Source organism: Eschrichtius robustus, chromosome 13, assembly GCF_028021215.1.
Source record: "Eschrichtius robustus isolate mEscRob2 chromosome 13, mEscRob2.pri, whole genome shotgun sequence".
Lineage (NCBI taxonomy): Eukaryota > Metazoa > Chordata > Mammalia > Artiodactyla > Eschrichtiidae > Eschrichtius > Eschrichtius robustus.
In genome coordinates, this window is record NC_090836.1 from 16,385,115 (window position 1) to 16,399,990 (window position 14,876).

At 35.5% G+C, this 14,876-nt stretch overlaps 1 protein-coding gene across 1 annotated transcript in view; it reads left to right on the forward strand.

Moving 5' to 3' along the window:
• AEBP2 (AE binding protein 2) overlaps positions 1-14,876 on the forward strand; it is a 58,594-nt gene that overhangs the window by 17,897 nt on the left and 25,821 nt on the right. The window contains exons 2-3 of the mRNA XM_068561479.1: positions 4,386-4,593; positions 10,095-10,202. Coding sequence (XP_068417580.1) covers positions 4,386-4,593; positions 10,095-10,202 — 316 coding nt within the window. The remainder of the gene's footprint in view (positions 1-4,385; positions 4,594-10,094; positions 10,203-14,876) is intronic.

The window sequence follows — 14,876 nt, forward strand, 5'->3', positions numbered from 1 at the left end:
GTAGTGTATATATGTCCATGACACTCTCTCACCCTGTCACATCTCACCCCTCCCCCTCCCCATATCCTCAAGTCCATTCTCTAGTAGGTTTGTGTCTTTATTCCCGTCTTGCCACTAGGTCCTTCATGACCTTTTTTTTTTTTTTTTCCTTAGATTCCATATGTATGTGTTAGCATACTGTATTTGTTTTTCTCTTTCTGACTTACTTCACTCTGTATGACAGACTCTAATTCCATCCACCTCATTACAAATACCTCCATTTCATTTCTTTTTATGGCTGAGTAATATTCCATTGTATATATGTGGCAGGCGGATTCTTAACCACTGTGCCACCAGGGAAGTCCCAGGAAGTTTTTTTAAATGCAAAATAACTTTTCCAGTTAAAAAGAATAGAAGAGTGACATTGTTTTATATTTAATGTTTGGCTTAACAACTGGTTTCTCATATCTGCTTCTGCATTCAGCCTGGTGCAATGAATTGATTTGGTTGAGCCATATGAAGAAAATCTGGCCTCGTGCAGATATTTAGTTGGAAAAGGAAAGAGTATTTTAATATACTTTTTAAGGTAATTGTGTGGCTATTTGATAATATACCAAAACTTGACAAGTGATAGTTTATTTGCAATGTGGAATCTGAAACCATGTCAACGAACTTTTCTTACTCTGTTACATTAGACCATGGTCTCTTCCTTCTCCATCATAACATAGCATCCATGTATTGCTTCCTCTGCTCCTGTATCTTGTCATTTAGCAAGCTGATCTTGTCAATGTTGATAGCCCTATTGACAGTGGTCACGTCCACCAAACATATGTTTTGCCTGGAAGTAATTTGAGTTATCAGAGAGGGGGCTATTCTTGCATGTATGCGTGAACTGGCCTTTGAATCCTCGAGGGAAACCATTTTCATAAAATCCATGTAGTCAGTTACTCTAGACGTTAGGGTCTGGTCTGCCAGATAGTTTCTTAACAAGGCCCATGGAAAAGAGGAAAAAGGGCATGTTGTTATGTTAAAAATGTCTTACATCCTTCCCTAAATATTGCATAGGAATCTCTAACAATGTATGTGTGGTGTTTTTTTTTTTTTTTAAACTTACTGATTTTCTGTCATCGTGTGTGTGTGTGTGTGTGTACGCGCACACACACGGTTGCTTTAGCTTACTATTCTACAATAGGAGACAGTTCCTTAGATAGTCTGCTCAGTTTCAGTTGGGCAATAATAATGAAAGAGATCTTTTAGAGTCTTGCTACTTAAGATGTTATGGCAGCATCATCAACAAGGCGGCTCTTGCTAAAAAAACACAGTATGTCAAGTCTTACCGCAAACCCACCGGATCAGAATCTGCAATTAATAAGATCACAGATGTTCATATACATATTAGTTTGAACAGCACTGCTTTAAATTATTGAAACTATCTGAATAGAGTGAGGGCTTTTTCTGGCTTAGGTTTTCTTAAAAATACCAGGCTGCTTTTGTTCAGATTTTACAGAATCAGTAAGTTCATTGGGAAGGAGAACTAACTGAATGAGAGATCTTAGTATATGCTTGAACCTAGACACAAGGTCAGGTGGAATGCCATCTTTTAGTTCTGAGCGTCTTGTTATCCTACTATTATAGGAAGAAGGACACTGCTTTCTGTGAAATCTTTATCTATCTCAGGGTCCTGTCAAAATCAGAAATTGCTTGTAACTCATCTCCTGGGCTCTCCTGCATCAGGACTGTTGTTGCCTTTATCAGTCTTAAGACTGGAGAGAACCACTGATTGCGGCATGGATCTGGGGCCAAGAGGTAGCCTGGAGGTTTAGGATTAGACACTTTCTAGAAGTTGGAGGAGCCAAGAAGGGATCGTGAGGCAGGACTCCAGTGTGCCCTGCTGGGCTCTGGGAGGCTCTGTGGGGATGCTGCCCAATTGTGGAGTACCTCTTGAGTCTTCCAGGGTAGGGTACCTGCCCTTTACCTCCTCTGCCATTGCATTTGCAGCTCGTTGCCAATGGTAGACAAAGTGCATGTCCTTTAACACCTGCATTATGTTCTCCTTTTATGAGGATCCATATCCACATGACGTACTGTTTTTCAAGTGAATAATACTGCATGTAGACAATATTGCACTTAAAATTGTTAATATTTTGTTTGCCTTCGGAGTTAATTAGTATGGTTTACCAAAGTATGAACTTGACAGTGAAAATGTTTTAGACTATATGAAGCAAGTGATCAGGAAAATAGGTAACCATTTGGCAGTTAAGGGCCTCATGAGACTTGAAATTTCTGATGCTCAAGTAAAAACTTGTATTTCAGTATATACCGTACTTACAGTTTATTCCTGCAAAAACAAACAGTATATAAGTAGATTTTCAGATATTTAAGAATTGATTCACATTGGAGAGTTTTCTTGAGATTCCAGAGTTTTAGAATGAAGTTTTAAAGTTGCAATTTAGAATCTATGTGTCGGCGGGTAGATAGTTAGCCAGATGGACTTAAATACGTGAATATCCTTCAAAGGGAAATCTGAGACGTTTTTCACCTCTGAAGCATCTTACAAAAACATTTTCGTTATCTTTGTAAAATGGGTGCATTTGATGTTAGACACAAGTCATTAGTAAGCTTATTTAAAAAGTTCAGTTTAATTCTTGGGTGTGAACAAATAAGGTTGTAGTGGTTACAGGTGAATGTTCTTATTTTTAGAAGGCATGTACTGAAATAATTGTGGTTGAAGTATTATGTTTACAACCTGCAGATGATTGAGAAAAACAAATTATAGCAATATAGCAAACAGGACAGGGACTTCCCTGGTGGTCCAGTGGTTAACACTCTGCACTTCCAATGCAGGGGGTGAGGGTTCGATCCCTGGTTGGGGAACTAAGATCTCGCATGCCACGCAGCATGGCCAAGAAAACCCCCAAAAACGAAAAAACAAAAAACAGGACAGAGTGTTAATTGTTAAGTTCAGATTTAATTATTTTTATTAAGATATAGTTGATGATACAGTATTATATACATTTTCAGGTGTACAGCATAGTGATTCACAACTTCTAAAGGTTATATTCCATTTACTAGCTATTATAAAATATTGGCAATATTCTCTGTGCTGTACAATATATCCTTGTTTATCCTAGCTTATTTATTTTATGTATAGTAGTTTGCACCTCTTAATCCCCTACCCCTGTCTTGCTCCTCTCCACTTCCTTCTCCCTACTGGTAACCACTAGTTTGTTGTCTATATCTGAGTTCAGATTTAGATATATTTTTCTGTGTTTTTGAAATTTTTTATAATAAAAGCTTGGGGGTAGGGAAGCATATCCCTTAAAAGTTAATATCAATTTTTATAATTTACTGCTACTTAAATTACAAGCAGTTATATAGCTTTTAATGGATTTAGTCTGAAGCATTCTTACTGTTGGTCCTTCTGTGATTGATGCCATGTCCATTTAATTTCTCTGTGGAGAAGATACTGAAAAAAGAGAATTAGAAAGTGAATTGCTTTTAAGATGAAGGCAAAGTATATTACATTTTATTATGATGTGAACATTCAAAATTACTCCATTACTTTTACTTATTACTTTTATTACTAATGTAATAATTTTTTAGTAAACAAGAATTACTAACACGTAATACTTTGTTTAGTAAATAAAAAGTAAAAGGGATTGATTGGCATTTTCAGTCTTTTTGGTGCATAGGAGTTTAAAAAAAAAATGAGGGCCAGGAAAGTACTTCTTATTTAGACTTTGGTAAAATCAGAGAAACTCTTATTGCACTCAGATTTCTCTCTTCTGCCTATTATTAAGAAGGGAAAATACAGCAAAATTTCCCAACTTCTTTGAGGTGGAAAGAGGTAGGATGTGATAGCAGTTGTATTCTCAGATTAGTGAATAGGAGAAAAGATTTCAGATCAACAAGTGATTTGCAGAACTGTAAAGATTAATCTTTTGATTCTGAATTATTTGCAGTTGGAATCTATATTACTTTATCATGCTTCTTAGAACTGTGGAAGGGATGAAATGCGATGAGCTGTGTGTGTGTGTGTGTGTGTGTGTGTGTGTGGGTGTGTGTGTGTGTGGTTTGGTTTGGTTTGGTTTATTTTCTGTAAGGTATGGTGTTGGGGACTTCATGTCTGCCAAAAGTTGCTCAGATTATCCCGTACCTGGTTTTGAGGAACTAGCTTTTCTTGCCTTGATTTGCACTTTATTGCAAATAATATTTATTTGAAATTTAGTTTCAGAGAATAATTATTTGAAACTAAATAATTTTAAAGCAATGTTGTTTTCTAATGGAAAATATGGTTAGTATGCTTTATGGGGCAGAATGTCAAGTGGTAATCTTAATTATTTATAAGATCATATTCATGTTAGTGAATTTCTAGGAATAACACAGCCTTTTTTCTTCTTTTGTAGCATAAGCAGTACTATAATGGATGTAGACAGCACAATTTCCAGTGGGCGTTCAACTCCAGCAATGATGAATGGACAAGGAAGCACTACTTCTTCAAGCAAAAATATTGCCTATAATTGTTGTTGGGACCAGTGCCAGGCTTCCTTCAACTCTAGTCCAGATCTGGCAGATCACATCCGTTCCATACATGTAGATGGTCAGCGAGGAGGGGTTGGTTTTGTCATTTCTTTTTTTCACTCCCTGTTTTCATTAGTTTTATTAATTTATAATTGCTAGTTAGGCTTTTTTTTTTTTTTTTCAAAGTAATTTGGGATTGCTTTTACACAGGCTTTATTTTTTTCAAATTTTTTTTCCCCTTTTATTTACTTCCCACATATTTGATGGAGTCAAATTAAATAGAACATATTATGTGTTGGATTTTAATTTGCTCTTAGGTGTATTACTTTGAAGAAATTAGACTTTCTACAATACAGTGGGAGTATTGTAAATGAATACTATGTATTTCAAGCTTCTGATGTTTTGAGTTGAGGACATTTAGGAATTGGCACTGTTTGGGATTTCTGTTGTTAGAGTGGTCTTAAGTTATCCCTGATGCTGAAATTAACTAGAGAAACTATTGGTACCAGGATTAGTATAAACAGTCCTGTTAAATGGCAGTCTGTACTCATTATTTGTGATCATTGATCATCTTTCCCAGGTCTTGTCGGAGCTGGCTGAGTTAGTATTGACCTGTATTCTTTCAGGAATCCATTTAGTTGTGTCAGTTCGTATACTTTTTATTGAATAGTAAATAAAGAGCTAAAGCACATTAGGTGAGTCACAGTGTAATGGACCAAAATATTTATAAAACTGATAATATTATAATTTTGTTTCAACTTTATCTAGGTTTATGTCTTGAATAGTTAACCATACTTAGTATGTTTTCCAGAAATTAATGTCACATTGTAAGTACAGATAATTTATTAGGCCACACATTGCCTGTCAGTGTGCCATCACTTTTGAGATATACTGATACTAAAATGGTTAAAATCTTCTTGGTTTAAGTAAGTGGGTAACTGTTTCCATGGTGGTATTGATATTTAGATTGTATTACTGATCTTTTTTTTTTTAAACACGCAACCGTAACAGGCACTCCTAATGTTTTTACCAGTGGTGTTGCATTTGAAATTTCTTTTAAGAAATATTTGCTGTTATCACAATATGTTATAATGTTTCATCAGTCTTTTAGTTACTTGATAAGTAAACATTTGTCATATTATTAGATTTAACGTATATGGGGTCTGGGTAGACACCAAAGCGTGTATTAATGAACTGTGCCCATCATATGGTATTTTCACTGCATAACCCAACTCAGTGGTTAAGCTCCGTTGGTAACAGTCTTTATTTCCCCTATATATATATATATATATATATATATATATATATATATATATATATATATATCAGATTTCTAGTGAAACTATCTTAGCCAAGTTGGTTTCTTGGTCATTACAGAGTTGCCTTTTGTGAGCCATTGCTTGTTGTCACTTGGTATATATCACTAAGGTAGTCTTTTGAACCATGGCATGATGCTTTTTAGTCACTTGACTTAGCAACTGCATATAGGATCCCAAGCTATGTAGGCGATCTCTTAGGAGGTATAGGAGAATTTCACATTTCTAAGTCTTGATCCTGCAAGTTGAGTTGGCACACAGCCTTTATGAGAATGTTTTCTGCCTTTTACAGATTTCAAGAAAAAATGGAGTTACAGTCTGAATGTATCATGTAATCACTGCACCTGCACGTATCTTACTGATATTACAGAGCTAGGCATGAAGTTTTGGTATTTCTGCAGTAACTATAAACTTGTTGAAATGGAAACCCCCTCCCCCATGTCATTTCTTGAATGCTTATTCATAAAATTACTTTATTACAAATAATAAGATTTTCTGGCTAATTTTAAGAGTAATGCTATTTTGACTTCAGAAAGGAGTCCTGATCTTTGAAGGACATTAGTTGCTAAACTACAAACGTAAAGGATCAGCTAAATGAAGAAAATAGATTCCAGTTATTTCTACGTATCAGTCTTTGATATCTAGACTTAAGCTTTCAGAATGAAAGTGTGAATGAGAATTTGAAAACTTGATACTGCTAGATAAGACAGGAAATCTTGATCTAGTTTGTGCTTTAAAATAGAATAGTTGTGTCTACGGCCGTACCGCCCTGAACGCGCCCGATCTCATCTACAATAAAGTAGTTGTTGGTTGGAACATTTTTTTTAAAAACGACCTCTTGGAAGGGAAATTAAAAAGAAATCATTTTAATTGTTTTTAAGTGTACAGTTCAGTGGCATTAAGTACATCACATTGTTGTGCAGTCTTCACTACTGTCATTCTCCGGAACTTTTTCATTTTCCCAAACTGAAATCTGTACCTGTTAGACAATAACTCCCTAATCCTCTCTTCCGCTAACCCCTGGTAACCACTATTCTACTTTCTGTCTCTATAAAATTGACTATTCTAGATACCTCATGTATAGTGGAAACCAGCTGATTTTGATGACATTTTTAAAGAATTTTTATTTCTCTTCTTTCTACTCCAAGTGTTAAACTGTCATAGTGGAACAGAAACAAATGAGGAAATTATTGGTAATTCTGCAGGATTTTATGTTTCTAATTACTGAAAGATGACAATTTTTCTGGAGCAGTAAGTTAGTAAGATCTAAATACTATATTAATTCCTGTTCTTTTTGTCATCCCACTCTGATCTTCGCCCTGGGAAAAACAAAACTGTCATATAACAGCTTAGAAACTTCTTTACCTTCCTGTAAGCTGTTTATGTTGCCATGTCATGTGGACTTTATATTTGAAGGATGAAATCAGGTGGAGTTTAGGTTTTCCTGACCCTTTCGAAGTGGGTAGACACTTAATTCTACATTAAAAGTTAAACTTACCATTTAAACACCTTTTATGAATATACCTTTTTTAAAAAGAATCATGAGAGTACTTTCTTGTATTTAAAAAATAAAAACAGGGACTTCCCTGGTGGCGCAGTGGTTAAGAATCCGGCTGCCAATGCAGGGGACACAGGTTCGAGCCCCGGTCCGGGAAGATCCCACATGCCAGCGAGCAACTAAGCCTGTGTGCCACAACTACTGAGCCCATGTGCCTAGAGCCCGTGCTCCGCAACAAGAGAAGCCACAGCAATGAGAAGCCTCCGCACCGCAACGAAGAGTAGCCCCCGCTCGCTGCAACTAGAGAAAGCCCGCACGCAGCAACGAAGACCCGACGCAGCCAAAGATAAATAAATTTATAAAAAAAAATAAAAAGGAAGAAAAATTTAACCTTTTTTGTTAAGTAAAATAGAATTGTGTTCTTCGGCTCATACCTCCGTGCATGACTGGATTTCAGAAACTAGGCTGAGCTGTTTTACTAATCAAATTTCAGACCCCTGTGTCCTCTTAACATAAGTCTTGGTAGGCAGGGAACTTCATCTTGTAGGATTTCAGTGGTTCTGTAAGATCCATTAGTGTTCTGTTTTCTTCTGTCTTAACTGCTTCTTACTTTAAAAACGGTTGCCAGAAAGAAATCTGTTTATGTTTCTTGATGCAGAGGTGCTTTTACATGTGTCACTTTATTAAGTTTACTTTTGTATATGTTCTTTGGTGTGTTGGCGGGAAGAGGGCCAGAGGGAGATTTTGAGGAGGGGGGAGAATAAGATTATTATTCAAAGACTGGAATGAGTTACTTCTATGTTATTTAAAATGATACTTTTAGACTCTCATGGTTAAATCTGAACGCTGCTAGGAAGTGGAATCAATCTTAGGAGGTTACTTTGTGTTTTGATTGCCAATCTGGTATCTCCTGAACACAACATGAAGTTGGTCATATCTTTTGCAAGAAATGAGAAATATTTTATTCTTGTATTTGGACAGTTTATTGAATATTTTGTCCTCTGTTTATTAAATACCTTTTAACAGAGGAAATTGAAAATGTTAGCACATTTACTGTGGCTAAAAATTATAGGATACAAAATTATAGCCTTCATTTTAGACAGATCTTGAAAGAGCAGACTGATTTGAGACAAAATAATTACAAAAGACATTTGCTTCTCTTTTACATGTTCACATTTTGTGAAAAACTGAGCTAGTTTTTTCCTAAGAGCTTAAAGGAACCATGAGATCATCCATTCAACCCCTTCCTGACTTTAGATTGTGTCTCTCTTATTTAATATAAAATCTTTTTTGTATCATTTTACTGCAGAAGGAATCTAATTAGTAAAAGTAGGCTTTTTTCCACTCCCTTTGAGCATGTAAATTATACTGCTTCCTGGCTCTGTATTTAGAGTATATTTGACTGGTTTTACTTTACTAATAGTAATGGAATTTTCCTTATGCATGCTAATTAGACTTTTACAGGTTGCATTGTATTATTTTGCAGTGGGTTTTACAGTTTACCTAAAGAAATTTTTGTCTACATTCATTTAAAAAGTAGCTTTTAATTCTGGGAACTCTAGGAATCATTTTATAAACATGTATTAGGGTCAGGAATTTTAAGTACCAAGGAGGAAATGTTACGACTTACAATATCTGCTTAACTAAAAGAAACCAGCAAATCTGTTGTAGAATCAAGATATGCGATAACATTCGTTAAGCATATCAAACAGCAGTAGCAGTGTTGTCTTGTTGTAAAATGATTTTGAGTAAAAATTGATCTCAGTTACTTTAGACTGTTTTTCTAGACTTCTAAAAAATTTTATTTTACACTTACTGTTTAATGATTGTTTCCTCAGTCCTGTGTGTATCTTTGTTCCGTTCTATAGGCAGTACATTATAATCTTCAGAGTGTGGCTCTATTTATAATTGTTCTAACCTTAGAAAAGAACAGAGCCTATATATGGTTTTTTGAAGGTAGTGGTTACAGTAGATTCATACTTCTTTTACTGATGATGGGGAGCAGTTTTCAGTGTTCAGTTTGATAAAAATAGAATCGGTCAAAAAATTGATATCTCCATGGTAGGAAAAAGATTATGTTGTTAGTTGTTAACCCAGTCATACTCAGTTGCCTGAACCCAAGAATGTGGATCTGTTATGATGATAGAGTATCTCATGACATTGCTTTTGCAACTATATTAATTTTAACATTCTGTATTAGATTTTGCTTCATAAGCAAGATAATTTGAAATCATTTTTAATAAGGAGAACAATATAAACGTAAGTAGTATTAGTATACATTTGAGAATAGGAAATCAAGAGCAGAAAGATTGTAATTGGATAACTTGTTTACTCATTCTTTGAATCAGTGTCCACCAGTTGACTGTTTTGATTTATTTTCATTGCTTCTTTATACCTTTATATATTCCTGATATTTACAATTGATACATGCTTGTTCCCTCATGCAGTAAATACAAAAAATGTAAATAATGGTCCATGGTTCTAGTTCCTAGGGCTATATTGTTAATATTTTGTATATTTCCTTCTGAATGGCACTTTGGGATTGGTGTATCAGTTCCTTATTGAGGGAATGGACAGAAGCCTTAACGGGGAAGGGTTAAAACTATGCCTCTCATTCTGGAAGTTCAGAAAGTTTATCTACAGTAAGCATTTTGATTGACTTGTACAACAAATGTCTCTTTGTCAGTTGAAGACTTCCAACATGTTTATTTGAATTTACAAGGAATAAAAGTCCTTGTTGAAATAAGTGATGAAAACAATTATGGCTCTTCTTTTAACAGGTATTTGTTTGCTTATGGAAAGGTTGTAAAGTATATAACACTCCGTCAACCAGTCAGAGTTGGTTACAGAGGCATATGCTGACACACAGTGGAGACAAACCTTTTAAGGTAAGTAAGTGTATGTTGAGTTTTTTTCTTCACTTCAGGTTAACATGTTTTTTAATGGGCATACTTTTGCCCTTCTAAAAGTTTTTTAAAGAACCATTTGTTTTAACATTCCCATAGATGCATGGAATTTATAAAATAGATGAAGGTAAAGATAATTTAATCCAATTTTTAAAATTTGAAGGCCAGAAAAAAGTCACTGTGAAGGTAGGGTCTTGAAAACAGTTAGTGTGCAGACCAGTGACTTGAATGTATGTCTTTAAAATTGCTTGGTTGTGGTTAATACCTCGTGCTCTAATTATATTTTCTCACTGTCATAGGTTTCAGCCTTTTTATTAGCAAACAGTACTGATTATTATATGAAAAAATAAAATTGTAGAACATTAAGGGATTTGATTCCTTTCACTCAGTTTTGAGGTCATGCTACTGAGCTTAGTCGTAAATTACCGTGTCAAATAGATGTATTTGGGGAAATCTGTACAAAGAGCAATTTTCTGTAAAAACCATTTTTCCTTTTATCCTCATTAAAAGTTAAAATATTTTGGTTTGTAGCTATGGAAAGCATATACCATAGAGATTAAAAGTTAGTATTTAAAGAAGTTTCATAAGTTAACAGTGTCTGCTGGTATATAAATACTGTGCCAGAAAGTTCCCTTGGGTTTCGTTAGAGAAAGAGGTAATTCTTGTAGAGTTGTTTTTTTTAAAAATTACTTAATTTTTTTGGAAAAGATAATCATTAACAATTTTTAAAAATTATAAAGAAAAAATTTATATTGAGAAATCTTGCTCCCTTTCTTGTTCCTTATTTTCGCTCCCCCAAATATATAACCATTGTTCTTAGTTAGTAGTGAATTCTTTATGAAAATACAAGCAGATACATATGTAGGATCATTCTCCTTCCTTTTACACAAAATCTAATAAACTATATACTGTCTGTATCTTATTTTTTATAAGCTTTTTATTTTAGAGCAGTTTTAGATTTACAGAAATATTACGAAGATTGCAGAGTTACTGTATGTCCTATACTGTTTCCCCTGTTATTAACATTTTTATTGTATGTATGTGTACATTTTGTAACATACTTTCTAGTAGAGATCTTTTCATATCTGTTCATAGAGAATATTCTCTTTTTTAACAGTTTCATAGTATTCCATTGTGTGGCTGTAGCAGTTTATTTAACCAAACTTGTATAGATACTTGGGTTGTTTTTAGTCTTTCGCTATTGCAAATAGGACTTCAGTGATAAATCTTTGAACATATGTCATTTTGTACATGTGTAATTGTATATGTAGGAGAAATTCCCAAAATGATGTGAGTGGTTAGATCAAAGGCTATATAAGCATTGGTAATTTTGATAAATATTGCCAAACTGCCCTCTCTAGGAGCTGTGCCCTCATCAGCAATGTTAGAGCGTCTGCCTTCTTCACAGCTTTGCTGAGAGGGTGTTGTCAAACTTTTGTGTTTTTGCCCATTGAATAGATGAGAAATAGCATCCTGATGTAGTTTTTTATTTTTATTTTTTGGCCGTGCCTCATAGCTTGCGGGATCTTAGTTCCCTGATCAGGGATCAAAACCCAGGCCCCTGCAGTGGAAGTGCCAGGCCCTAACCACTGGACTGTTAGGGAATTCCCTCCCCTGATGTAGTTTTGCTTTTCCTTTATTATTGATGAAGTAGGTCATCTTTTCATATGTTTAACCATTTGGATTTCTTTTTTTTTGTTCTTTTTAAAATAGTCTCATTGACCTTTCTGTTGGCATGTGGGTCCTGTAATGTTCACCCCCTAGTCTTCCCTGTAGTCATACTACAGATCCTGGCCCTGAACTATGTGACCTTTGAACTTCCCATCTAACATGTAACTGGTAATAATAGTTACCTCATAGAGTTGTACAGTATATAGCTAGTAAATGTAAGAGATTGTTGTTAAAGTAAAAGAATCATTTCCTTTCTCATTGTATTTCCATATATTTTTCTTTAAGGCAGCAATTCTGTTGCTGGTCGATTATGATGTTCAGGTTAATTTCACAGCCTGTACAAATGGGTTTCCCCCCCCCCCCCAGATCTCTTTTTAGAAACCAGAGAAGATTCCCATTGGAGAGGGGGAAAGAAAATGTCTTTAAAAGACAAAAGTTAAGGAGTGTGATTTAGTGAGGCATTGTTCTATAAGTCATAGGAATCATTTGAATCAAAAAAAACATTTATTGATGTCTGCAGTACATGGCAATGTGCTAGGCATTTGGGAAGCATGGTGAGTAAGAAAGGCAGGCCTCTGCCCTTCAGGGAACTTACATCTTTAGGTTTATACAGATGTAAGTAGATTTAAGTAGTGAAATGTCACTATATAGGTCACTATAGTGACCTTCAAAAGGTTCTCTGGAAACATGAATTAGTGACGAATGGGGCTGGAAAACAGTAGTAGGAGGTGAGTGGGAGTTGACTATAGAGAGGAGGTGATGCGGTGATGATGCTTGAGGCAAGTCCCTTTGAGAAAAATGTTTTTAGTTGTAACACGATATAATGTACAATAAAGTGTTTAAAGTACACTTAAGTGTTCGGCACTTTAAACTTCAGCACTTTCGTATGTTTGTATGCACCTGTGTAACTACCATTCTGATGAAGAATATTTTCAGTAAAACCAAGTTGCTTAATGTCCCTTCCCAGTCTGTCCCCCTCCATCCTTCTACTCCTTCCCCAGGCCATGTTACGATTTCTATCATCCTGGCTTAGTTGTATGAACTTTTGTGTCTGGCTTTTTTTCACTCAACAAAATAGCAGTGAGGTTTGTCCTTGTTGTAGGTATCAGTCATTAAAAAAAAACAACAGGGCTTCCCTGGTGGTGCAGTGGTTGAGAGTCTGCCTGCCAATGCAGGGGACGCGGGTTCGAGCCCTGGTCTGGGAAGATCCCTCATGCCGTGGAGCAACTGGGCCCGTGAGCCACAATTACTGAGCCTGCGCGTCTGGAGCCTGTGCTCCGCAACGGGAGAGGCCGCGATAGGGGGAGGCCCGCGCACCGCAATGAAGAGTGGCCCCCGCTTGCCGCAACTAGAGAAAGCCCTCGCACAGAAGCGAAGACCCAACACAGCCAAAAATAAATAAATTAAAACAAAACAAAAAAAAACAACTGCTGTGTAGTATTCCAGTGTCCAATAAACCATAGTTTATCCATTCTTCTGCCCATGGGTTTCTAGCCTTTGGCTGTGATTAATCAAGCTGTCCTAAACACACTCTTCTACATGTCTTCTGATGGCACACATGTACTCATTTCATTTCTCTTGGTTGTATAGTTAGGAGTGGAATTACTGAGTCATAGAATATGGCATATTTAGCTTTAGCAACTGCAAACTCTTTTTCAGATTGGTCCTATCACTTTACATTACCACCAGCAGTGAATGAGAGTTTTAGTTGCTGTGTATCTTGGTATTTGCCATCTTGTTAATTTTAGCCATTCTGGTGTCTGTGTAGGGGTATCCCATTGTGGCTTTAATTTTTATTTCCCTGGTGAGTAATGATATGTTGCACACATTTTCATGAGCTTTTGGCTCTTTGAATTTCCTCTTTTGGGTGAAGTGCCTATTTCAAGCCCTTTTCTGTTATCTTATTGAATGATTTGTCTTTTATAATTATATAAAATTTTGTATATATTTTAGATACAAGTCCTTTGTCAGATATGTATATTGTAAATGCCTTATTGCAGTCTGTCTTTGGTTATCCTTTTCACCTTTCCTAATGGGATCTTTTGAAGAACAGTTTTTAGTTTTAATGAAATCTAATTTATCAATTTTATGGTTAGTGCTTCTTGTATTCTATTTAAAAAATCTTTGCCAACCCCTCAGTATATGAAGATGAGGAGGATCTTAACAGAGCTAAGAGTTTTGTCTCATGGTAATAGGGAGATCATTTCAGAAGTGTGTGTGTGTGTGTGTATACAATAATATAATTTACATATCATGAAACTTACCAAGTGTATAATTAAGTAGTTTTTAGTGTATTCATAGGTTTGTGCAACTATCACCAGTAATTACAGAAATATGTACTTTTGAAAGAAAGAAAAGAAAGCATAAAAGAATGAGTGGACTATTTAGGGAATAACATGTAGTTTCATATATTTAGTGATACTTTATGGTGGCAATTTGAAAATATGTAAAAAAAATTTCTGACTAGTGAGCTTGGACTCTTTAGAAATTAAGTATAAAAGTAATTGGTTGCAAAATGTTTTCTTTGCATTACTGTTCTTATCTCTTATTATCTATTAGTCTGGAATCCGATTATTATAAGGAGTTTGCATTGTATTTTTTGTCTTTTATTTTTACCATAGGCTTCAAGCACTTGCCAGAGAGTTCAGTTGTGTTCATATATTAAACAACATCGGTGTGGCTGCTCTGTGGTTGGATGGTTTGTGTGGGGGATAATTGATAGAATCATCTTGATGAGAAATTTTTTAAAATGCGCACTGTCTTTTTTTTTTTTTTTAATAAATGCTCTTAGGCTGAAGAATTTTAATTAATTAATTTATTTTTGGCTGTGTTGGGTCTTCGTTTCTGTGCAAGGGCTTTCTCTAGTTGCGGCAAGCGGGGGCCACTCTTCATCGCGGTGCGCGGGCCTCTCACTATCGTGGCCTCTCTTGTTGAGGAGCACAGGCTCCAGACGTGCAGGCTCAGTAGTTGTGGCTCACGGGCCTA